The following is a 24,963-nucleotide window of genomic DNA, read 5'->3' on the forward strand; positions in this document are numbered from 1 at the left end:
GCCGTCCGTTCCAGGAGCCGTGGCCAGGTCCAGATGTTCCTCGAAGAGGCCGGCGAACAGTGTCCACTGGCAACGTTCTCACGCGAGACTCGTTACGAACGGCTAGCCTACGAGGTCACACAAACACATGAGCCCGTTGCTTTTTTTTCTGGCGGATAACGGAACAGTTTAAGCCTTTTTTTTATGGCCGGATATCCACAGTAAGGTTACCTCGTAACATTTCAAGAAGCGGTTCGAGTTTGTATTATGGAAGAATGAAAATGTGTATTGTAGATTCTTGTGGCAGTGGAGGACCACTGGAAGTCGTAGAGAAGAAGATGGTGAGATACTGCAGCGTTGAGTGTAGGAAGCATGAAGACTGTAAAGCCACACGTTTTGTTTCTGAGTTAGCTTATCAGATTGAGATTGTACTTCCACTTCCTGTGTGGGTCTTTTCACGCACAGTCAAGTTATTTTATTTTATTTTATTTTTATTTTTAATTTTTTAATCTTTATAGAAAATTCTGATCAATAAAGGCCTATTTGAGGTAAACCCAGAAATATCTCTTATGGGGTTGATTTGATTTGTATGTGTATTTGCTGAGGGAAAGTATTTCACAGAGACCATGATTGAGTTTGATCCATCATGTCCGCAATACTTACATATCCATGCACTCTCTAGTGCAGTACTCATTGATTAATGGAATTTGTGTCTGACTCTGAAAGTTCTGAATGATTTCTCATGCTGTTTGCTCTGCCACAGCCAGCATACGGCCTGTTTGCCCTACACTTAACAGGCTTCGTATAGCTTTTCCAGCAAAACTGAGCCAGTTTTTACTCAAATTCGCACTTAATCGGAGATTATGGAATTTGACCATTCATTCTGCTCAAGATGGTGGACTGCGCCGTATTACTTATCTAAAAACACCTTTAACCTGTTGGGAAAGAACACTGCTGCGATTTCAGAAAGGGAGCAAATGTTCCTCTGGTCTGTTTGAGATTCTGGAGCCGTTTTACAGTAAAGGCCGTAAATTCTGTGGGAAACGTGTGCACCACCCGTGCTGCTCACTCCCTGGCTAGCCTATTTTTTTTTTTTATATATATACAGCTGATTGCTCCAGGGGTTTGGAAAAATAAATAAATCTGTAGGAATTTATGGTGCCCCTACTTCAGCAAGCCTTATAGAGAAAGAACCTGGCATTTCATATTGCAGAGTGCAGCATGATATGCCTTGGGTATTGAGGATATTGCAGACCAGGTACCAAGCCACCAGTAAGATGTCCGCTGCAAGTGGCACCCGTGTGCCCACTCTCATTGCATTTGTTCAATATAACTCATGCTGGAGTTGACTTACCAGCCGTCTATGAATAATGAACCAAGGGTACATGATAGGCTGGTCCTTTCCAGCTCAAGTTATGTGGTTTTATCTCTGTCACCTATAAGCTCTTGATAGGATTAAAACGCTAGGTACTCTTTTGAAGCATATTAGTTATCCATATTTATCGGTGTAACGTCCATATAAAAATGCTCAAGGTACTGCTTGTCTTATCAGCTGTTTGGTTTTGCTCTGTCCCTTCTTTATATAAAACGCTGTTTATGCTTTAGCCATACTGCTAAAAGCTGTCTCTTGTCTAATTTTGACCATACACCCCCACCCCTCAATAACTTGCCCCCAGTAACTCACAGGTTTGAATCAGTTGCTTGTGGAATTGACTCCTCATTTACTGTGATGTTCCATATGGAGGTGTGGGTGTAGTGTAATAAGCATATGCATGCAGCATAAGAATAACCTGTCTGTAGGAGACAACTGTTGGTGAGAAAAAAGAAAAAATGTATCCCATTTATCCTAAACTCTGAAAAAGAACATATCATAAACTGTAAATACGTTGAGAAGCCATAGAGAAAGAATGTATGCTTGTCTATATTTGAGGAAATGACAGGTAAAGTTGACCAAGAAAAAATGAGCCAAATCCAAGATGAGCTGAACTTGGGGTTTTTCTTGATGTGCCTTAGAAGACCGGATTTTGTCAGTGGAAACTGTGACAGGTTTTATCAGTGGAAATTTTGATTAACGTCTGTTTAATTCTCACCTTTTTTGCAGGGGTGATAATAACAAAGACGATCCGTGTTCTGAAATAAGGGGCTTGATGAGGACCTATTTGTGTTATGTGACGCGTAGATTCATATCCTGCTCGGTTGATTGGTCAGTCCGTAACTGCTGACGTTCTGCTGTGCGCTTCAAAAGGCCACTGTGTGAAGCTAGTTATCAGTGCAAGCTGGCGGGATTGTGTTGTTGCCAAATGAGGCCATGGGACTGACTCTGTGGAAACGTTCACAGGTGTAAGGTGACAGGGTGGAACTTCCACAAAAGCAGCACAACTGGTCCCGTTTGTAGAAAAGCACATCCACAGGGCTACAGCCTGACAAATCGTAGCAAGTACAGCACTTTATACCTCTGTGTTCTCCTAAGTTTAGGTTTCCTATCTTTCCTGTTTTTATTAGTTTTTTCTTTTCTCCTCTCAGTCTATTTTGAGTTTGAGGATCAGCTCGCAATTGGTTGCTTTGGCCCATTAGGCCTGATACAAGCGCGAGAGGCTGCCCCTGGCAGCCATATCCAGGTTATTTAGGCAGTAGATTATGGCTCAGCCGCAGTGATGAAACGCTAATCTCGGGGGAATACCCGTTGTGGGGGATCGTGGCCGGGTCACTGGGTTAAGCCGGATTTGCTGGTCGTGCGTTGTGCGCAGGACGCTGAAAACCGCGGGTCCAGTCCGCTTCACACACCGTCTTATTCATTTCTGCTTCACAAAATCACCTTGTTAATCTTGTGATGGCAAAATCTGAACCGAGTATTATGCTGTATGTGGAGGGAGCTGTGAAAGCCCATAGATTTTACAACGGTCTGGTTTGTGGGTCGTGGCTGTGTATCAAAATTAAAATGATGTTATGTATGAGAGTAGTTTTGTTTGTACAATATTGGCATGGATCATCTCTGTGCTGTTGGAAGCATACTGCTTGCCTTTGTGTTTATTTATTCATTTATTCTTTTTCTACTTCCACCTGTTTTTATTCTGAGGTGCGCAACGTGCTAAATGAATGCAGATGAAAGTTCTATACCAGGGAATTTGTCGTTTCCTTTTTCTTTTTTTCTTACCCAGCTCGACTTGATTGGTTTGAGAATCCCACAATAAAATTTTCAAAACGCTACCTCCCCATGTCTGAGATGATTTTCCTTTCCCCCCTCCCCCCCCCCCGCCCCTCGCAGGTGGTTCCACCCCAACATCACCGGGATCGAGGCGGAGCAGCTGCTCCTCACGCGGGGCGTCCACGGAAACTTTCTGGCCCGGCCGAGCAAGAGCAACCCGGGGGACTTCACTCTCTCAGTCAGGTACAGTGGCTCTCTTTAGCGCCGCCCTGGTGAAATTTCAGACAACCTCTCTGTCTGGCGCTGGAATGGGCCGGGCTGTTTGTGCCAGAGTCGTGCCGACAGCCCAAAAATCGACCGACCTGCCAACCCATATGAGCTCATTTTCTCTTCATTTACATCCCAGTTGAAAGGGAAAGTTGTGTAACTAAGGTCCAGATCTTCCAATTTTGGTAACACTTATATTGAGGTCCTGTTAATTTATCATGAACAAAATGGCTTACTTTTTTTAACATTACCGACATTAATAATTAACATCCAAGCACCTCGCTTCTGGAAAATGACATATGAATATCCTCCATGCGTCAATCAAAGCATTACAGAATTGCCTTATTCTGCAGGGCCGTCGCTCACGTCATTTGTAATGGATGAACATGTCTACTGTAATAAATGCTTATGTGGTTTTGACCTTAATATTGCGTGTATTGCACTATATTTTCAGCACAAATATAGTGCTGTATGTAGAACAATGGACAAAGAATAATAACACTCCTGTATATGTACAAATAAAGGGGTCACACGTGGCATTGCCGATATCTCTCCAGCAATGATACTGCAATGTAGCTGCAACAATCATCAAAGAGTAAATTGCCTAATTTGAAAAAATAATTATATATATATATTACATTACATTACAGGCATTTAGCAGACACTCTTATCCAGAGCGACGTACAATAAGTGCATTAGTTCAAGGTGCAGAGGTGCAAAAGAAACACACTAGAGTGAAGTAAAGATCGTAGTGCCAGAAGTGCCAGAAGTGACCACAGGACCTCAGGACTCCAACCCTGTATAGTAACCTGTTCAGCAAACAACAATCCTGCCAAGTACAAACTAGCACTGAAATCACATTTGCCTAATCAGAATCAGACAAAACAAAAACAATCCTGCCAAATAAAAACTAACGTAATCATATTAGCCTAACTAGGTACATTGAGCTAAACTATAGGCTAGGGAGGGGTGGGGAGAGGTGCAGCCTGAAGAGATGAGTCTTTAGTCTGCGTTTGAAGGTAATGTAAAGTAGAAATAATTGCATTGGTTGACTAGCTACTCTAGTCAGCTACTCTAAATATCCACATAGGTGGTGAGTGAGTGAACATTTTTTCCACTTGATTTAGTAAGACGAAAAATAAATGCTGGAACATACAAAATGATAACATCTTGAGCGTCTGCAGTTGTGGAAATAATTTTGCTTAGTGCTAGTGGTTGATTTGTTTATGATCAAAGATGAATCTTCCACCTCCTCTTTAGGTTAACCTAAACACCAAATGCTTCTTTAGCAAAATGGAAGCTTGGGTTTATCTTATCAGATCAAGAGTGTCTGTCTGTATCTGCGCCTGTGTGTGCGTGTGTGTGTGTTTGTGTGGTTTTAGTGTGTCTGTGTGTGCATGTGTGTGTGTGTGGTTTTGAGTGTGTGTGGGCTTATGCCTGTGTATTTTACTGTTGTACGTTTCTGTGAGCCTTTGTAAGTGTACGTAGGCGTTTTCTGGTTTGAAAAGTTTCCATCCTTTGGAAAAAGAACAAAACAATACAGAAAGAAAGCATGATCTTTTTATAATAGAAGTCCTTCAACGATTTGTAGTCCCTCCAGGAAAATTCTATAAGATGGCCCTTTTGGTTCCTAATTTAAGATAAAAATGTAACTTTAATGCCACAGTGTACAGTGTTTTTTTTTTTTTTTTTTACCATACTTGACTGTAGTCTCAGTGTTTTTGAGCCAGGAAAGCAGAGTAAAATTTTGCCTCAGTGTTATACTTTTATATAAATTAATGGAAAATCATAACTGCTGTTTTTATGTGCATAATGCATGCTTCATGGAGGCATATTGAAGCGAAATTAGGTCTGAAATAGATGATAACCAATTTAGGAATAAATCCTTCTAAGATATCCATATTCACAAAATGTTCTCACAGTGTTACTGGAATGTTTTGTCAATGTTATATCATCACCACTCTATGGCATCAATATTGTATAGGTTGTTGCTACTGTTGGATAACTGAAGTGCATATATGAGTCAGACACTTGTGCGTGACGGTCAGAAGTTTCTGTGACTTTCATGTTTTTGTGAATTTGTGAATTTGTCTTACAGATTAGTCATTAGACCAACATTCTGACTCACTGTGGCCATCGAAGATCCCATGATGCTTGTCACAAAAAGTAGGGGGTTCCCTGGTGTCCTGGCCAAATTCCAAACCTGACTTTTACAACCTGTCACGTAATCATCCCGTTAAAAAAAACAAAAAACTCTTCCCCTCTTCACCTTAGCTGATGTCTGGTGCAAAATGGCTGCCGTGCATCACCCAGGTGGGTGCTGCACGTTGGTAGTGAGTGAGCTTCCCCCTCATCGCTTTTTGCATTTTGAGAAAAGCTTTATGCAAATGTAAGGAATTATTGTTAACTCACAAAATCTATGTAATGCTCCACCAATTCAGTAGATTTTGTGTGGGGTCGGGGGGCTAACGATCCCCAGATTGATTTTTTAGATTCTGGTTTATCAAGTATAATTAGGTGTCAACTCTGTCCTCAGTCAGTTCAGAAGTCCTGTGAACTCTGCTTCTGTGCGCCATGCTGATCAAACTGTGTAGTTACTGCACTGGGCATACCTTCGTTGCTGTCCAATGACTGGTTTATATTGCTTCCACTGTCAGGTGGAGTGCAAGTTGGATGTGTGTTTGTCTGACAGGACAGTGGATAAAGTTGGGGATGGATTTTGTTAAAACATACAGTAGCTTCATGGCCACTGTAGACCGGAAGAATGCTGAATTCCTTTAGGATGACAGATTCTTATATTATTTATGTGCATCACAGTAAGCTATTTCTAGGGTACCTGAAACGTGTAGTCTTCAGTTGTAATTTATCATTTTCATCAAGATGAACACATGATTGGGACTCATTAAACAATCAAGACCATAGGTCAAGGTAAAAAAAAAAAAAATTCCCTCCAGGAATCTGGTTTGACAGTTGGTCTTTGAGCATTCATTTGAAAGTTATGCTCAAGTCAGTCAAAATATTCACTCGACACAAACCACTCGAAAACAGACACACAGGAAGTGAAAATTAAGTTAGACCTAAAATAACCTTCTGAGCAGCAATGGAAAAAGTTTCTATACTACTACAACCAAGGTTGGGTTTTATTTTTGGTTTTTTTTTTTTTTTTTCCACAGCGCCTGCCTGCACATTTTTAAAAAAGGGAAATTCAGCTGACCTGGGACCAGATTTTCCACACGTCATTCAGTGGAGGGATGCGCAGTTACAGTAGTGAGAAACAGACTCACCGCTCGAACGCTCTTCTGCTTTACTGTCATCAGAAGCAGAAGCTCCATTAATGCCGTTCTAGACCTCTTCAGTGAAATAGTAATAATAATAATAATAATAATAATATACCCTGCACACCGAATGAACCCCCAGTATGATTTACTCTGGTTATCCATTTACCATGCCCAAGTGGCGTATGCTTACTTTCTTTTTTTTTTTTTGCTGTGATATCTACAGTACGCCACATGTATCTCTTCATATAATACTGTGTAAAAGGCAATGAAACAGAGACAGCGGCCGGTGTTGGTCTGTCTTGGTTTCTCTACTGAAATAGAAATGAAACTCCATTTGGAGGGCTTTTGGGGACTTTGAGCGGGTCCGCTGAGAAGGTCAGAGGTTTCGTCGGTGCCAGAAACAGACGTGCTGACCGGTGGAGCGGCTCGTTGATCCCGGCTTGCGTTTCACCGTGCGTGCTTTCTCCTTCTTTAATCTTATTGGGTCATGCTTTCTCCTTCTGCAATATTATTGGGTCATGCTTTCTCCTTCTGCAATCTTACTGGGTCATGCTTTCTCCTTCTGCAATCTTATTGGGTCATTCTTTCTCCTTCTGCAATCTTATTGGGTCATGCTTTCTCCTTCTGTAATCGTATTGGGTCGTGCTTTCTCCTCCCTTCATATTATTGGGTCGTGCTTTCTCCTCCCTTCATCTTGTTGGGTTGTGCTTTCTCCTTCTTTCATCTTATTGGGTTGTGCTTTCTCCTTCTTTCATCTTATTGGGTCGTGCTTTCTCCTTCTTTCACCTTATTGGGTCATGCTTTCTCCTTCCTTCACCTTATTGGGTCAACATGCTAGGACTACAACTGGAAACTTTTAACCAGACGATTTCCCACAGTTTTAAAGAGCCGTTCTGTTAGCAGACAACTACAAAGCCAATGTAAACAGGTGTATTTTTAAAACTAATGTCAATACATCCAAGAGATGAGAAAGCTAATGAAGGAGGCTTGATGTGTGAACATCTTTCTTATATTAGAAATTGCAAGTCAACAACAAGGTCATGAGGCCAACGGTTACATACAGTATATATCATATAATGATTTATTTCAGGATGATAACTGAGAGTTCAACAGGGGCAGATTCACAGAAAACCTTGACACCTTCCAGTGTTTGCCAGCTTTTTCAACTTCCATGTGTCAAAATATGAATAAGAAATCCTGACACGCTTAGCAGCAGCTCAACATGTGTGCTTTGGATTATTAGACTAATACACAAGTACACACGCGAACCATGGATGTAAATTATTACGTGAACGTAGATCAAAATGGAAAAAGTTTGTGAAGAGGAGATGGGCTTTAGGAGCTGAGGATTATTGAGTTATTGCTCTCATTAATCTTGGAAAATATTACATTACATTGATAGATTACATAGATGAGTATAATAAATTGGGGAAAAGGCTTGAGTGTGTAGACGTGCTGTGCATATTGTTGGAATGCAAAGCATGTTCCATACAAGGGGTGGTTGGGTTGCGGTGGGGGGGGGGGGGGTCGGTGTGGGTGGGCTGAGGTGTGGTGAGAGGGTAACGGGGGGGCGTGGAGTTAATGTGAGTCGAGCATGGGGTGTCTGAGAATGACTGGAATGGCAAAGTCAGATTTAGTAGCTTATCATACTCTGCCTTCACGACGGGCCAGTCAGGGTAGATACAGTCGCTAGGCGACACTGAAACCACACACCCAGTGCCTTCCAATACCCCTAACGCCCCAGGTTCTCCCTGTCTGCAAGGGGCACACACGTCCCACTTTGCCCGAGTGCCATCTGCGGTGCTGCTGGCTGCTTTGGGACACTGTACATGGCTGTGCCACTGCTCCACATTGTACCATAGAGCGAGAAACTCTCAGTTCTCAGTAGCCACTCACCAAAAGGAGCCACCTCTATGGTGAACATTGACTGTAGTTGCAAAGATTACTTTTATTTTGATCTTTTTGAAGACTTGCCTTGCGAGCGGCTGCCTGCTGTATCTGCCGTGGTTGCTGTTGCTGGATAGAGTCGTTTGCAGTCTGTCATTTGGATTTCTCTAACTTTTTAATCTTTCCTTATAGAACATACCAGTGATCTAATGAGAGGGTTCTGGCTGCAGATCAGGAAATGATCCTTTGATGTCAGCTCCCTAATCTTTACCCTAGTCTTAACACAATCAAGAATTACCAGTCACTGCCTGTTTGTCAGTTTTTGGTAAAAAGAAAAATAAATAAAAAATAAATTCTCATTGGTATTTTTTTTTTGCCAAATGAGATCACAAGGACTGCAGACTATGATTAAATCAATGCCCTGTGGGCAGAAACAGTGAGGGTGAGTGCATTAAGAGGTCACCTTCTCTCTCATCTTCCAATTTAATTTTGTCATGAGTTTAAATTGGTCAGTTTATCTTTCTTGAGATGGAAGTGAGTCTTTTTATAGGTTCAGCAGGTATATCTTGCCCCCCCGTTTTTTTTTTCTTTCTAAGTTTAACCGCCGCGTGGCAGGGCAGTCGGGGATAAGCCTCCGCGCTTTCCATGAAGAGGGGCCTCCAGACCCAGGAAATTACACCCCAGATACTGCAGCGATGACAGCAAAGGGATATCTGTATTTTTAAAAGATGGTGTAGTTTTTCAGGAGGAGTGCTTCCAAGAACACGGCCCTGAAGGCCGCTACTCCAGCACCCACCGCCACCGCCATCGCCGCCCCCCCCCCCACCCCCCCCCCCCCCCCAGACTCCACATTAAATCACACTGACAGCCCCAGCGCAACACTTCTGCGAGCCCTGGCAAGCTTACCGCCTCTCCCAGCCCATCTGTCTCTGCTCCTTCTGCCCCCCCCCCACCCCCCAGGTGCACCGCCGATACCGGGACGGACGCCACCGTCTCTCGCCCTTTTTCAAGAGAACGTTCTGGAAGGTGACCGGTGGTCTTCCAGCTGAACACATCACATTTACACAGCCCAAGTCCTACGTGCTTCATAAATCTTAGATTTTTATTAGAAAAAGTCTTACTGTGTTCAGCAGAATGTAAACTGCCCAGTGCAGAACTGGGAACGCGAAAAAGAGGAACGGAACAGTCGGACGATTACCGGATGATATGAGTGGATTTATGCGATCGGTGTATTTGAGTCCAGATTACACACCCTGTGGGCCTGACACTGAAGCCTGGCCGTAATTAGCAGAGGCATTGCTGTGGGAGGGTGGGGGGGTGCGGCTGGGGAATGCCTGGCGTGTGATAGGCCGACCTGACCTTGGCGTGTGCGCAGTTCCCTCGGGGGCCAGCTCGAGCGCCTCCCCGGCACAGAATGTCCCGGGAAGCGGCATGCCGAGGCAGGGCCCTCACGCCCGCCGCCCCCCCGCCCCCCCCCCCCAGGCTGCGGAACACGCCCGCGGAACACGTCCGCGCGGCTTCGCGCCCAACACGTGCCGCGGCGGCTCCCCGTTTAACCCACATAAAGCGCTGGTGAGTCTGGTCTGGCGAACCAGTAGGGGGCGCTTTTTCCTCCTTCGCCGAACGGAGAGCGCTGCTGGGGTGTAATGACGAACGCACTGCGCTCTTTGCTAGCAGTCGGGTTACTGCAACTACTGTCTTGGCCAGAGCCTCTTCAGTCAAATAACTGCTATTCACTTCCAACCAAGTGATGGAGGTTACGTTAAAAAGATGCATTGAATGCAGCTCAATTTTGCTTAGAAAATACAACAGGTCAATTCAAACACATTCATTTGGTTTGAATTATTCATTTAAAGAGACAATTAGCCAAATGTGGGTGAATACACATTGTTGCTTATACCTATTGTGGTAGGAGTCCAATACAATTTAGAATGATTCAATTGATTCAAGTAAATATACCCCTTAAAGACACCCTTGTTGCGATTGGAAATATTGGCTTCGAATCTCACGGACCTTAAGAGGCAAAGACCACAGTGAAGCATGGTAAGCAAGGGAAACAAATGGCTATGTGCTCTCAGTTTTAAGATAAAGTTCAAAGACTGGAAAAACGCAGTGACATTCAAAATTGCTGACGGACAAGGAACAAGCACCTACACATGCAGGGCTGAGGGCCTGAAATGATCACGATATCGTAACCGAGTGCGTGAATGCCAAGGTAAATATACAGCGCTCTTCAAAAGTGTGTTCACGGTAGAGTGAAATGTGCTATTTTTGCTGTGTAAGCACAATTCAACCTGCACCTATTTTCCGTCATTTCTATTTGTTCTGGAAGTATTTTAAGCACCTGCTTCGTTGTCAAGATTTTTTTTTGTGTTTTTTTTTCTCTCCATGTCAGTCACTTCGAGATACAGATTCTGTTTACCTCAGACAAGTGCAGTTCCTCTAAACCTCTTATTTGGAGGGGAAAACAAATGGGGAAAGTAAAAGTAAAAATGATTCATTTTCAACTTGCGCAATCGGGCTACCGTACTTCCATATTCTGCAAACCTCTCATCACCAGCAAGAATCGAAAAGGTCCAGATCAGAATTCATTGAACAATGCAGAGTCGAGCCAGAAGAGTTCTGCAACAAAGTTTTGCGGCTGAATGAGATCAAAGAAAACCTTTACCAAAGCCGTGGAGAGCCACAAATGTGGGCAAAGGAAGGAACGGCCCATGATCCAAAGCAGACCACCTCATCTGTGAAATACAGAGGAGATAGTGTCACGGCTTGGGAATGTATGGATGCTTCTGGAACAGGCTCACACATCTTTATTGATGATGTAACAGAGGATGGAAAGAGTAGGAGAATTTGGAGGTGTACAGACAGATTTTTTTTCCTGGCTATGTACAAAGAAGTTCCTTCAACCTCATTGGCCTGCGCTTCATCCTGCTGTAAGACAATGATGCCGAACACCCTGCCTAGGCAACCAAAGCATTCATCCATGGGGAAAAAGTGGAAAGATTTGACTTGCCAAGTCAGTCACCTGATTTAAATCCATGCATTTAACTTGCTGAAGAAGAGACAGAAGACAGAAACCGCCCGAAACAAAAATTCAGCCGAAAGTGGCAGCCGTGAAGGCTTGTAAAGGCATTTTAAAGAAGATACCAAATGTTTGGTGATGTCAGTGGGTTGTAGACTTGATGCAGTTATTGCATTTAAGGACTTTACTAGCAAATGTTAGACTTCCTTACTTTGATTCATTTTTAAATTAATCTGTTTCTGTAAAATGGTAATACATGTACGCATGTAAATACCATGAAATAAAATCTGATTACCTGTACTTTTGTCTCATATTAATCTTTTGATCTCAAAACCAAATGCTCTGAGTATATGTCAGAATAGCATATTTCACTCTACCATTAACATACTTTTGGAGGGTATTGTACTTTTCATATTAAACGGGAGCAGATTTATTTTGTCCTACATCATGGTGGGTAATTTAATTAAACTTTTAGGAGGACTGTTGTAAAGAGAAGGTCACTGCAAGTATCATGCTCTTGGGGCTTGTATTATTGTCTGCAGATAAAAATAAAAAATACCCTTTTTACCATTGAAGAGTGCTATAAAGTCTACTGAGCGGAGAACCCTCTGCCATTATTTGAGTTAGGAATCGATATTCGAGAAATCCCGCATTATTATTTTATATAGGGCATATCAGCCCCTCTTATTCTAACTGGAATTTCCCTGGTGCACATTTTGGAAGGGAAGTCCATTTTGAGGGGAAGCTGCTCTCTCTGTGAGTTGTGCTTAGCATAGTATGGTGTGTCAGGCTATTCGCATTGAAATTGGCCAGGCCAGGGTCAGGTTGGTGGTGTTCAGGTATTCACCCTGACATCATAATCAGTTTTTTGGGTGACTGTTTTAGGCTGTCTGTCTGAGTGGGCAACAGGAGCAGGAGCAAATGGGCATCTGTCCTCCTTCCGTGTGTTTCTGTTTGGGGGGGGGGGGGGGTGAGGGGCCGGGCTCGTCACCCTGCGGCTTTGTGGTGAGGTTTCGCTGCACGTAACTCGATCCAGACCTCAGCCCACGCGCTCCGACCGACCGCAGGCATGCAGCTGGGCCGCCGACAGTGTCTGGAGCACTCTGAGCGCGGCGGCCGGCCCAGCACAGCGCAGCACAGCCCAGCTCGGCTCAGCTCAGCACAGCACAGCACAGCACAGCACAGCACAGCACAGCCCAGCACAGCCCAGCCCAGCCCAGCTCAGCACAGCCCAGCACAGCACAGCACAGCACAGCCCAGCCCTTCTGCTTTCTCTGAGCGTTTCAGCCAGGTGAGAGAGAGCTGTATGGGCTGGTTTCTATGTTCTGTAAATTCCTCAGAATACAACAACTAATAAAATAGTTTCAAAAATCGGTGAAACACTATCGGCAGTTTCATGCATTCAAATCTTTACATCTTTTCAGGTTGTTCATAATAGTTGGGGATCCCTGACACAATGCGATATCACAGGGAGTCAAAGGGAGAAGGATCAGGTCAGAGCATCTGTGACATTTGCTTGTACACCACCATATTTATAACTTTACCCATATTTATATTTATGCGTGTTTTCGCGAACTTATGCCCTAAATTTAAATTTAATTAATAAAATTTTCCATTTTTATCATGGACATATGTACTAAAACACAGAGATTAGAGCCATATCCGGTAGCTGAAGTGTAGTTTCGGGCCGTAGCGGAGAGGGCCGGGTCATCACAGGCGACCCACTCTGAGCCCTCAGTTCTGCTTCACAGTCGTTTCGGGTTTGGGTTTGGGGGCAGAAGTGCCGGAGCCCGCTGCGATTGCTCGCCGATGGGGTTTGGGCGTTCTGACCCGCGGTAGCCTGCCGTTTCTGAGTGCTGCTGGGCGAATGCTGAACTCCCACGCCCTGAGCACACAGCGCACCAGCCAGCCCTGCAGCTGGGTCTGAGCTCACCTCCCCCACGCACACAGGGGCTTCAGGGAGTGCAGTGCGCAGCACTGCTTCGCCTTGTTACATGTTCTTATGTATGTCTGAGACACATGTATGCAGCAGCCTTTAGGAAACATTCAGCTGTCTCTTCTTACTGTCGGGAACCCTGTGCAGCAAGGGGACCTAAGCTTTGAGCACACACACACACACACACACACACACACACACACACACGCACGTACACACACACACACACACACACACACACACACACACACAAACACACACACACACATACACACACACACCACACACACTACACATACATGCACACACACACTACACCACTACATGCCCACGCATACACATGTACATGCAAGCACACACACACACACTCATTTATACATGCACACACGCACAGGTATACACATGCATACACACACACACACACACACACACACACACACTCTTCTCTATCTTTGGCAGAAGGCATGTGCTGAGTCACTGAACACTTCCAGGTGTAATGAGCTTCTGTGACGGGCTTCGCGGGCCCCCGGGGGAGCGCTGGAGAGCCCGGCGGAGAGGGCTCAGTTTTGGGGATCAGCGCTAAGCGGCAGATAATGTTCTGTTTTGTTCTGCATCAGACCGAGCGCAGTCTGGATTTTAATGCTTTAAAGCAGCCGTGGAAGCGCACGATGTGGCTGTCGAAGCCGCCTCTCCGCTCTGGAGTAAGAGACGAATTCGTGCTTCTTTTTGCCTCCTCCTTTCTACTCAAACCTGCCGGGTCATAGCACTTATCTCTACCGAATGGTCCAGCTCCCCAGGAAGTAAGCCGGTAACAGGTATCCATTTCCTGGTACGCGGTGCGGATATATTTCATTTCGCAAAGTGTGATGCCTGAACTGGCTTTTGAATAACGGCTCCACTGTGGATTCTTTACTGCAGACAACCGTATAACACCAGCACATATGCTACCTCCACAGCTCTTCAAAATGACTATTAAATTCCCATTAGAAGCCAAGCAGCAAGTTCTGTTTCAAACTGAGTTTAACAGTATCAGATTTGTACTGTGCCAGCTGGATCCAAGTCAAGTCCAGGGTCAGCTGATGAGATGTTGCTGCTCTGTTCATTGTGGGATGTTGAACCGATTCTGCCTCTTCCCCAAGTTTCGCTGGTCAAATCTGCACACAAAACCATTAAATCCTACCAATCGTTTAAACATGTTTGCTTCTTTTATTTATTTGTTTTTTTACTGAGGTTTGGCTGGTTAAGTCAGTCAGGACCCAAAAACCAGGTACTGATTAATCTCCTACTTAGAATTTTAACGCCAATTATGGAGTGGTCGAGAAATATGTTCCAATCTAATTGGTTAAGATGGACAAAGATTTCCAGAAACCTCCAATGTGCCTTTTATCTGTTTATCTGTTGGGCCAATGGCTGTCCTTCAGCAGGAAAATAAATCACGAGGGTGGAGGTGAGATGGGTGTGGCAGTTATACTTTGTCTTTGTTCTTCATAGAGTGGTGTAAGCGTCCGGATACTCTCCCAGTGATTTCTGTGATGAATGTGGGAAAGCTGTTGGGTGACATCAGTTAGACAGCACCAGAGAAGACGAGAATGAACTTTCCTCAAATGCAGTCTTTCACTGACAGGCCGCATTTCACATTCCCTCATTCTGGATATTTTTGCACATTGACCCACAGATGCCCCCGCCCCCTCCCCCTTAGTGTAACTGAGCCCTGGGTGGGAAGCACTCTGAGGGGTGTGGGTAGGCGGGGGGGGGGGGCTCAATGGCGCGATTGTGCGGTCCGTTTGACACTTCACCGGGAACGCTGCGAGGGGGGGGGGGTGTTCTCGCGCTGCTTCCCAGGATGAAAGCGAGCGAGGCGTTCCCCCCCCCCCCCCCGAGCTGAGAAGGCTTCCGGCCGACAGCGCAGCTGCGTCTTCCAGGCCTCCCCCAAGCTCAGCGCGGAGGCTGGAAGCCACGAGGCCAGCGTGACGAAACAGGGAAAAAATGCGAACCGCGGGAAAACAGTGTTTTCATTGGTGGGCTCCCGGCCCCAGTAACTGACCGAGGGGTCAGATGAGCAGAAAAGGAAGAGACCGCCAGTGAAGAGGGGAGGCTGGGGATTTGGGGCAGGGTGGAGGAGTGCTCTGAGGCAGGTTTTGGGGGCTGTGATTAATTTATAATGTTCTGAATTTGCCTGCCTCACCCGAGCATTACAGAGGACACAAATGAAGCCTCTTCGTCCTCCTCGTTATACTGGGCAGAGCTTCATGATGTTTGAATGTTAAACGGTGTAATAATTTTCCCATTGATACAGCTGTACAGTTATTCAACCGATTGCCTTAGTGTTCATTTCTTTCTGGTGACGTGCATGTTGCAGGATGTTGAGTCTGGGATCTCTAAGTGTTCAGTGTTTAAATGTTCAGCACTAACGAGTCTGGAGCTCCCCGGCGAAAGGGATGTGATCGGATTCCGGAGTGTCGCCGGACGAGCCCGGGAGACGGGCGGGTCTGACCCGGCCCCTCGCCTGTGGACTCTACGAGCCGCAGGCCGGTCGCAAAGGGCCGAGCTCCACCCGGCCCGGGGCTCTCCTGTCCGAGGCCGCTTTGCAACTGCCGTCGCCGTAGCAACCGCCCGCGAGGCAGAACAGAAAGAGGAGGAGGAAGCCGCCGCTACGAGCCCGCGGCCCAATCGGCCCGGGCCGGGTGGAGCCCTCCCTTTCGCTGGAGAGCTCCAGACTCGTCAGCCCGCCTCTCCCCCCGCGAACCCGCGCAAATCACATCACGGCGCCCCGCGCGCGGCGTCACCCCGCGCATCCTCTCGCCCGCCGTCGGCCGTTACGCCACAGAAAGGGCGGAAGGCCTCGCTCCTCACTCCTCAAAGCCGCGTCCATAATGCAGTTTGCTCAGCGAGAAGTGGATTACAGGGAGGGAGAGAGAGAGGGGGGGGGAGAAGGGAGAGGGGAGAGAGAGAGAGAGAGAGAGGGGAGGAGGGAGAGAGAGAGAGAGAGAGGGGGGAGGGAGAGTTATGAGTGCAGAATTACAGTAGAGAGAGAACTTTCTGTGCTTTCGATCTGTAATTCATTTCGATAAAACATTTAGGGAAGAAAATGAATTTGGAGACGGAGAAACGGGGGGGAGGGGGGGAGTGAGATTTTTTGTATTGTTTTCTGTATTTGCTGTTCGTCAGGCTGTTGGAAGTACGTGTTTGATCGGGATTTTGGCGCTGACGTTCGTGTCGTGCGCGCTCGATAAGATCTGGGCCTGCGACGCGGGGCCGCGGTTTGCAGCGTACGCGAATCCGCCCGTCTGTGTGGGCGTCCTGACATCTCTCTGCGCTGCCGGTGTGGTTTCTACGCCCTGGCGCGGCAGTACTTAAAAATAAACGTTACTCAAAAGCCAACATTTTTCACTCAGACGGCCTTTTCGTTAGTTATGTAACACCCGCACGCCTTGTGCAACCGAGGCTCTGACGCTCTGCTGCCGCTGATGTGAAAATCATCCTTTCCAATGAAGCGGCTGGAAAGCGCGTTCTCTAGAAGAAGAAGAAGAAGAAGAAGAAGAGCCTGCGCTGACTGGCATCAGATCAAAAGCGACCTTTTGGGTCCTGTGTGGGGGCGGAGTCTCATGCCTCGTCTTCTCCCTGCACCACCGTCACCCCCGGTGCCTTTGCCCCGCCCCGCCCCCCTTCTGCCTCGCGAGCCGTGCCGCGTAGGCCTTCGAGCAGCGAGGGCGTTCGTTTGACTCGCGCCCGGCGGCGGCTAGCGGAGGCGATCTGGGGGAGACGTGTCGCACGCGTCTGCTAGGCCGACTCTTACGCCACCTGTGAATCCCCCCGCCCCGGCGCGGGTTCGAACCCCGCTACGGCACCTTCTGACCTGCTGCCCTTTATCTGTTTCTCTCTCTGCTGTCTGCCTGTGTGAATGCTGAATAAAGGGGAAAATGTGAAAGGAAGGCGGCCTCTCTGCTCTACTTTTTTTTTTAAAGAAAAGGTAGAGCTGATTCACTGGGCCTGGAAACAGCACAGCAGTCTGCACAGGCTAGTGCTGTTTCACATATCCATTACACGGCTTTTAAATCCGAGGGGAAGCTCGATCTAGCAATTTCTGTGGACGTGCGGTCCCATGGCAGGCCACATCTGACTGCGGCCCTGGCGCTGTGTGCTGCAGTTCCCCAAGAGCATTCCCACACAACGCTATGTCCTTGTTCCTGTGCGAAACCCAGAAGTATCAAACCTTTCACCTGCTACAGTAGTCTCATTCAGCTCCTCTGCTTTTGTGATACTGAAGTTGAATCATCCCACTTTTAAAAGCTGCTTTTGCAAAATGACCTAGTCCAGCAGAGGATAAGTGAGTTATATAAAAAATAAATTAAATAAAAAGCAGTCTAGATTGTCTTTATTGTGCAGAGTTGCACGTTCTTGTGGCTATACAGTTTTGGGCAACAATTATTACTGGCACTCCATGTGTTAAAGAGCATTCATTTTACTCATTTTAATAGGGTGACTATCAAATGAAAGTGAGGATTCTATGCCTTCCTCTCGCGTGATAATTTTGTTTTTGGAGTGACGGTGCTGTGGCTACTTTCAGGTGCTTTTACAGTTCCTTTGTCATAAGGAAAGTGCTTGTGGGTGTTTTGGGGATATGGGACTATTCTTACTTTGACTGCTTTTTACAAACATTTCCAATGCTTTCCAGTTGTTTTTTTTTTTTGGTCCATTGTGGTGTTAATGTGTCCCGCGTTCGTTCCCCTGGTGCAGGAGGAACGATGAGGTCACCCACATCAAGATCCAGAACACGGGGGACTACTACGACCTGTACGGCGGGGAGAAGTTCGCCACGCTGGCGGAGCTGGTGCAGTACTACACCGAGCAGCACGACCTCCTGCGGGAGAAGAACGGCGACATCATCGAGCTCAAGTACCCCCTCAACTGCAAGGACCCCACCTCTGAGAGGTACTGTCGACCCCCCCCCCTAACCCCCCTAAACTGCAAGGACCCCACCTCCGAGGGGTACGGTCGCCCCCCCCTAACCCCCCTCAACTGCAAGGACCCCACGTCTGAGAGGTACCTTCCAGAGGCCAGACTCCTTCTGTCTCGGAACTTCACTGTGGATGGGGCTCTTCTGAGGGTTTTTTTTCTTCTGAGAAATGCTGCCACCTGGTGGCCAGATCCTTTTACACCCTCGGAACCTGTGGTTGCCTGGAGTGTCCTGCAGGTTTTCATTCAGCCCTGATTTGGCACGCCTGATTCTACTAATTAGCAGCTCAGTGAGATCTCTAGCTGCATATGAATGAATGAGATGTGCTTTGGTTGGGTTGGAGTGAAAACCTATAGGACGATATTTGGCAGAGGCTTATTTAATGACTGAAATCAAGAAATGTTTCGCAATACTGAATTTTCAGAATGTATCCAATATGCAAAAATCCTCCAATTATTGCTATTTTTGCATATAACGAATTAGTGTTAAAAAGTTCTGATGCTGCACTTTTGCAATGAACGTTTCAGATATTATGATACTTTTTTTTTTTACTTTCATCAGTTTTTTCACACCCATAACACCATTACATTACATTACATTACAGGCATTTAGCAGACGCTCTTATCCAGAGCGACTTACACAACTTTTTACATAGCATTTTACATTGTATCCATTTATACAGCTGGATGTATACTGAAGCAATGCAGGTTAAGTACCTTGCTCAAGGGTACAACAGCAGTGTCCTTACCCGGGAATCGAACCGGCGACCTTTCGGTTACCAGCCCAGTTCCTTACCCACTGTGCCACACTCTGTCCTAAATTGAATTGAAATTCCACACCTGGCGAAAGCGGGAAAAAGTTAAACTATGATTAAATGTGGAAATCAATGTGGAATTTCAACCATCTGGTGTTTTCTCTGCAACACCTACAGGCAGATTGCCTCTGCCACCAGGAGAATAGAATGACCTGAAAGGAATTTATGACTGAGGAAGGATGATATTATTATCCGAACATAAATCAATTATCACATTAACACAATGCATTAGTTGTATTATACACGTGCATGCATTTTACTTATTACATTATAAATAAACTTTCTCAAATTCTCAAGAACTTTCTCATTCATAGCAAAACTGTTTCTAGAACTGATAATTCTTTGAATGCTTGTCACCGTGGTGACGGGTTGTGCCCTCCCTCCCCCCCAGGTGGTACCACGGTCACCTTTCTGGGCGGGACGCGGAGAAGCTGCTGATGGACAAGGGGAAGTCCGGCAGCTTCCTGGTGCGGGAGAGCCAGAGCAAGCCGGGAGACTTTGTCCTGTCTGTCCTCACCAACGAGGAGAAGCAGGAGAACGTGGAGCGCAGGACCAAGGTCACCCACGTCATGATCCGCTATCAGGTACACCAGTGATCCACTGTCAGGTAGACCAGTGATCCACTGTCTGTTAGACCAATGATCCGCTGTCAGGTAGACCAATGATCCGCTGTCAGGTAGACCAGTGATCCACTGTCAGGTAGACCAGTGATCCACTGTCAGGTTAGACCAATGATCTACTGTCTGTTAGACCAATGATCGACTGTCAGGTAGACCAGTGATCCACTGTCAGGTTAGACCAATGATCTACTGTCTGTTAGACCAATGATCGACTGTCAGGTAGACCAGTGATCCACTGTCAGGTTAGACCAATGATCTACTGTCTGTTAGACCAATGATCCACTGTCAGGTAGACCAGTGATCCTCTATCAGGAAGATAAATGATTTGGTATCAGGTCAACCAATACCTGATACCAAATCATTTCCCGTCTGTAAATGTTTTATGCGTATTATAATCAGCTAACGTTTCCTTTGAAGTAGAATGATAACGGTGAGTGTGATTTTTATCGTGGTTTTACTGGCTGAGAGAGGCATGCTTGCACGCGGGCGGCGCTTTGCTTGGCCCCGGGCTGCTGGACTGTTCACGCCCTGATTTTAGGATGTTTCAAGCAGGACGGAAAATACGACGTGGGCGGGGGGGAGAGGTTCGACACCCTGGCAGACCTGGTGGAGCACTACAAGAAGAACCCCATGGTGGAGAAGAGCGGGATAGTCGTGCACCTCAAACAGGTGCGGTCTGAGGCTCAGTGCTGTGATTGGTTGCTGCCTCTCGCTCCCCGTCACCATGACTACCACACATTCATACAATGCACTGAATGTGTAGAGCTTTTCTGTGTAACGCGCTGCTTAACAAAAGGTCTTATATGAAAATTAAAATGGAACCCTAACTGCATACAGTAAAATGTTACATTTGCAATTCTTTTACAAAATTTTTAGTTTGTCGAACTAAACGGAACTCCAGTACACTTGCGCCAGTCTAATGTCTTTTTGTTCTTTCCTTACGGAAGCCCTTCAATGCCACCAGGATAAATGCGGCGAACATCGAGAACAGGGTGCGGGAGCTGAACAAGGTGGCCGACAACTCGGAGAAACCAAAGCAAGGATTCTGGGAGGAGTTTGAGGTGTGTGTGCGATGGGGGCAATGCTATGCCCGGGAAAGACTCTACGTGGTTATCCCTGTTCTCTGTAAATTAGTTCTTTGATAGAGCATATAAGGCTAAATGGTAAACCAGGTCACGGTGCAGTCTATATTTTATTAAGATGTGTCTGTCACTTCACATGGGCAAATTAAGTATAGCGGGGACCCCTCCCACTTCATTTAACTACACAGGTTTGAGGAGGCAGAGACATACCTGTTTTTGAGGTTTTCAATTTCAATGTGAATTTGAATTTTTTTTTAAAGCCGAGTAAAATTTAGGTTACCTGCAATTGCAATGTTCTGTTACTGTAAATGTAGGGTCTGTTACTTTGTGCTCTGAATATTATGTGCTTATTCACAGTCATCATAATGGGCATTACATAGGAAAATTTACAGTCATCATATATCCTCCAGGGGGCGCTGCACTGGATGGGAGCCCTCTTGATTATTTTTCTCTTGTGAACATTCAGCAACACAATTAATGAAGGGTGAAATGAATCATCTGCATAGTGGTCTCCAGATATTTTCCTTGCAAAAGAGACCCCCCATTCCATTCCACTGTTCACCCAGAGGAATCATGATTATGGTACTATGGAAACTATCAGTGAGATTAGTCCCAGAGCATCATTTCCACACAGATTGAGTGAACCACATTGGAATTAAAGGTGACTTAATGCTTTGATGCAATGTGGATTTCACAAATGAATGAATCCTTGGCTGCTTTTGTTACATGAAACATTAGCCAAGCTTACTTATTAGCCAAGTGTGTATATTTCTGAGTACTGGGCGTGCATTAGTGACTGTAGATGTACGTCCTCTGTAGAAGGCATTTCATAGACTGCTGTTGCCCCCTGCTCATAGACTGCTGTTGCCCCCTACCCAGGCTAAAAGGTATTAGGGAGATAATGGGGAATTTATCAGAGCAAAGAATCATAATGAATCAGCAGTTTTCAATTGAATTATCAAACTAGCTGGTAAAATCGAAAATGGCATGCTGTCAAAACCAGTGATTTCTTTCTCCTCTCTCATTCAGTTTTGTCCTCCTCTCATTCACTTCCTCCCTCCGTCTTTCCCTGTCTCCAGATGCTTCAGCAGCAGGAGTGTAAGCTGCTCTACCCCAGGAAGGAGGGCCAGAAGGCGGAAAACAAGAGCAAGAACAGATACAAGAACATCCTGCCGTGTGAGTCAGGAGGGCGCCCCCCGCAGGCCCCGCTGTGATGTACAGTAGGCTTACACTGAAGGCTGAGAGCCGCACAGCACACAGACGTGCATGCGGTTAAATGTATGTCCGTAGGTGGTGATGTCGTCAACATTTTGTGATGATGTTGACTCCGTCCTCATGGCCACCGATGTCACTGTTACTAGTGGAATGATTGTGACATATGTGATTATTACATTACATTACAGGCATTTAGCAGACGCTCTTATCCAGAGCGACTTACACAACTTTTACTTAGCACTTTACATTGTATCCCTTTATACAGCTGGATATATACTGAAGCAATGCAGGTTAAGTACCTTGCTCAAGGGTACAACGGCAGTGTCCTTACCCGGGAATCGAACCTGCGACCTTTCGGTTACAAGCGCAGTTCCTTACCCACTGTGCCACACTCCGTCCTGATTATCAGTTCATTTAGTCTACTGGACGTGAAATAGTAACGTAGTGACAAATAAAATGTCGAAAAAAGTTTTAAGTACATCAAGAGAACAACGTGTTTGCAAGTGATTGCATTTTTCCAATTAATACTATTGGATACTGCTATTGATAACACTATTAAATATTAAAGGATTTAATAGTGAGTTCAAATGAGGAATTTACTGTATAATTTACACGTCGCTTTATATGTACGTAAATAAAGTGAATGTTGTGTCGCTAATCGTGGAGAGGGCATTCACAGTGAGCAGCACAGCGTGCTAACGCCCCTCTCTCTCCGTGTTCTAGTCGACACCACGCGCGTGGAGCTCAGGGGGGTGGACCTGGACGTGCCCGGCTCCGACTACATCAACGCCAACTACATCAGGGTGCGTGACCGTGACCGTGACCGCCCTCGCCAGCGCGTCTGACCGTGCGCCTTCGCGCGTGAGCGGCAGGAAGCTGACCGCCGCCCTTTCCCCTCCCCTTCCGCAGAGCAAGCAGGAGGAGGGCCACCTCGCGGACGAGTGCAAGGTCTTCATCGCCACCCAGGGCTGCCTGCAGAACACCGTCAACGACTTCTGGAAGATGGTGTACCAGGAGAACACGCATGTCATCGTCATGACGACCAAGGAGATGGAGAGGGGGCGGGTAGGGTCGCGGTCCTAGGCTTGTTATCTCCACCCTGGTCCAAAAGGAGTAAATTGGCCAATGTGACTGTCACGATAAATATATTTGTTATCGTCACGACTGAAGTTCTGCTTCACCTCACTACCTCTGCTTGTCAGAACTGCTTGCTGTTGGACTATTATGGGATGTTTATCTGTAAATGCCCCCCTTCCACCCACCCACAGAACAAGTGTGTGCGCTACTGGCCGGATGTGGACGGCACGAAGGAGTTTGGCGTGCTGACTGTGAGGAACTTGGCGGAGAGGCCGGCTCAGGACTACATTCAGAGAGAGCTGGAGATCACGTGCCTGGACAGGGTGAGGGTGCTCTCTCTCTCTCTCTCTCTGTGTTCAGTGCACATTGACCCAGGGTAGAAAACGGTATTGGGTCACAAGACACAGCTCAGAGGTCCTGTCCTCTCCACAGTGGACATGAGCCGGAGGATGTTAACCTGATTTTGCTCGCAGGATGAGCCGCCCCGGGCCATCTGGCACTACCAGTACCTGAGCTGGCCGGACCACGGGGTCCCGAACGAGCCCGGGGGGGTCCTGAGCTTCCTGGAGCAGGTGAACCGAGCGCAGGACTCCATCCCGGACACCGGCCCCATAGTGGTGCACTGCAGGTAATACCCAAAACCTTCTCTGCTCCACTTTTTTACCTTTCTGCACAGTAGTTATCATGCTTAGTGTTCTCTGACTACCACCCCAGGCGTGCTGCACACTTACTGTCATTATTCCTGTGAACAGAATGGTCCTCTAACAAAAATGAAGAATCCATTTCAGTTTCATTTCCCTTTTTTCTGTGTTTCTTCCAGTGCAGGCATCGGGAGGACTGGCACCATCATTGTCATTGACATCCTCATTGACATCATTAGCAGGCAAGGTAAAGACCCCCCCCCCCCCATCTCTTCGCTCCAGTCTACCCATTCCCAAGACACCTGTCGCTTTGGATGGAAGGCAAAGATAGTGTACTGCAAACAAGATAGTGGACTTGTAAATAACTCCCAGAGCAATTTGTACTGGTTCTTGTAAGCCGTTCACATGTAGCGCAGTGAGAGTAATTTGCTGTTAGCCTACTGTAGAGCAGATGTCTCCTTCTCTCGCATTTTCGTCCTTCGGTCTTTGACCCCCCCTCGGCCTTTCTCCTCCCAGGGCTGGACTGTGACATCGACATCCCCAAGACCATCCAGATGGTGCGCCGGCAGCGCTCGGGGATGGTGCAGACGGAGGCCCAGTACAAGTTCATCTACATGGCGGTGCAGCAGTACATCGACACGGCCCAGAAGAGGCTGGAGGAGGAGCAGGTACGGGAGCTGTGCACAGGACTTTTTCCTAACTTTCATATTTACCTGTTTTAATTTGGGCTAGTGTACATGCAAGAGATCTAACATACACACACGCAAACACGTATACATTATCTTTTATCTTTCTTTTCTTTTAACTGTTTTTGCATTGTCTCTTCCCTTAATGATTCTCTGTGTATCTCAACAAAGTACAAAATCAAATGTATTATTATTATTATTTATGTTTCAGAGAAATAAAACGAAGGAGAGGGAGTACTCCAACATCAAGTACCCACAGACTAACGCCAAGATGAAGGCCAACATGACCAGCTCACGATCCTGCTCTGCGTGAGTACAACACACACACACACACACACACAAACACATGCGTACACA

The 24,963-nt window shown here is 46.4% G+C and overlaps 1 protein-coding gene across 5 annotated transcripts in view; it reads left to right on the top strand.

The window, feature by feature from the left end:
- LOC135238376 (tyrosine-protein phosphatase non-receptor type 11-like) overlaps nucleotides 1-24,963 on the top strand; it is a 45,753-nt gene that overhangs the window by 15,264 nt on the left and 5,526 nt on the right. For 4 of the 5 annotated variants that reach the window (XM_064306184.1, XM_064306183.1, XM_064306185.1 and 1 more), the window contains exons 2-14: nucleotides 3,245-3,367; nucleotides 18,252-18,446; nucleotides 19,677-19,869; nucleotides 20,455-20,574; nucleotides 20,853-20,966; nucleotides 22,067-22,163; nucleotides 22,926-23,005; nucleotides 23,112-23,267; nucleotides 23,471-23,602; nucleotides 23,753-23,907; nucleotides 24,100-24,167; nucleotides 24,437-24,588; nucleotides 24,818-24,915. In XM_064306184.1, coding sequence (XP_064162254.1) covers nucleotides 3,245-3,367; nucleotides 18,252-18,446; nucleotides 19,677-19,869; nucleotides 20,455-20,574; nucleotides 20,853-20,966; nucleotides 22,067-22,163; nucleotides 22,926-23,005; nucleotides 23,112-23,267; nucleotides 23,471-23,602; nucleotides 23,753-23,907; nucleotides 24,100-24,167; nucleotides 24,437-24,588; nucleotides 24,818-24,915 — 1,683 coding nt within the window. The remainder of the gene's footprint in view (nucleotides 1-3,244; nucleotides 3,368-18,251; nucleotides 18,447-19,676; nucleotides 19,870-20,454; nucleotides 20,575-20,852; nucleotides 20,967-22,066; nucleotides 22,164-22,925; nucleotides 23,006-23,111; nucleotides 23,268-23,470; nucleotides 23,603-23,752; nucleotides 23,908-24,099; nucleotides 24,168-24,436; nucleotides 24,589-24,817; nucleotides 24,916-24,963) is intronic. The other variant, XM_064306186.1, reaches the window with a different exon arrangement.

This window comes from Anguilla rostrata, chromosome 13, assembly GCF_018555375.3.
Source record: "Anguilla rostrata isolate EN2019 chromosome 13, ASM1855537v3, whole genome shotgun sequence".
In the NCBI taxonomy this organism is placed as follows: Eukaryota; Metazoa; Chordata; class Actinopteri; order Anguilliformes; family Anguillidae; genus Anguilla; species Anguilla rostrata.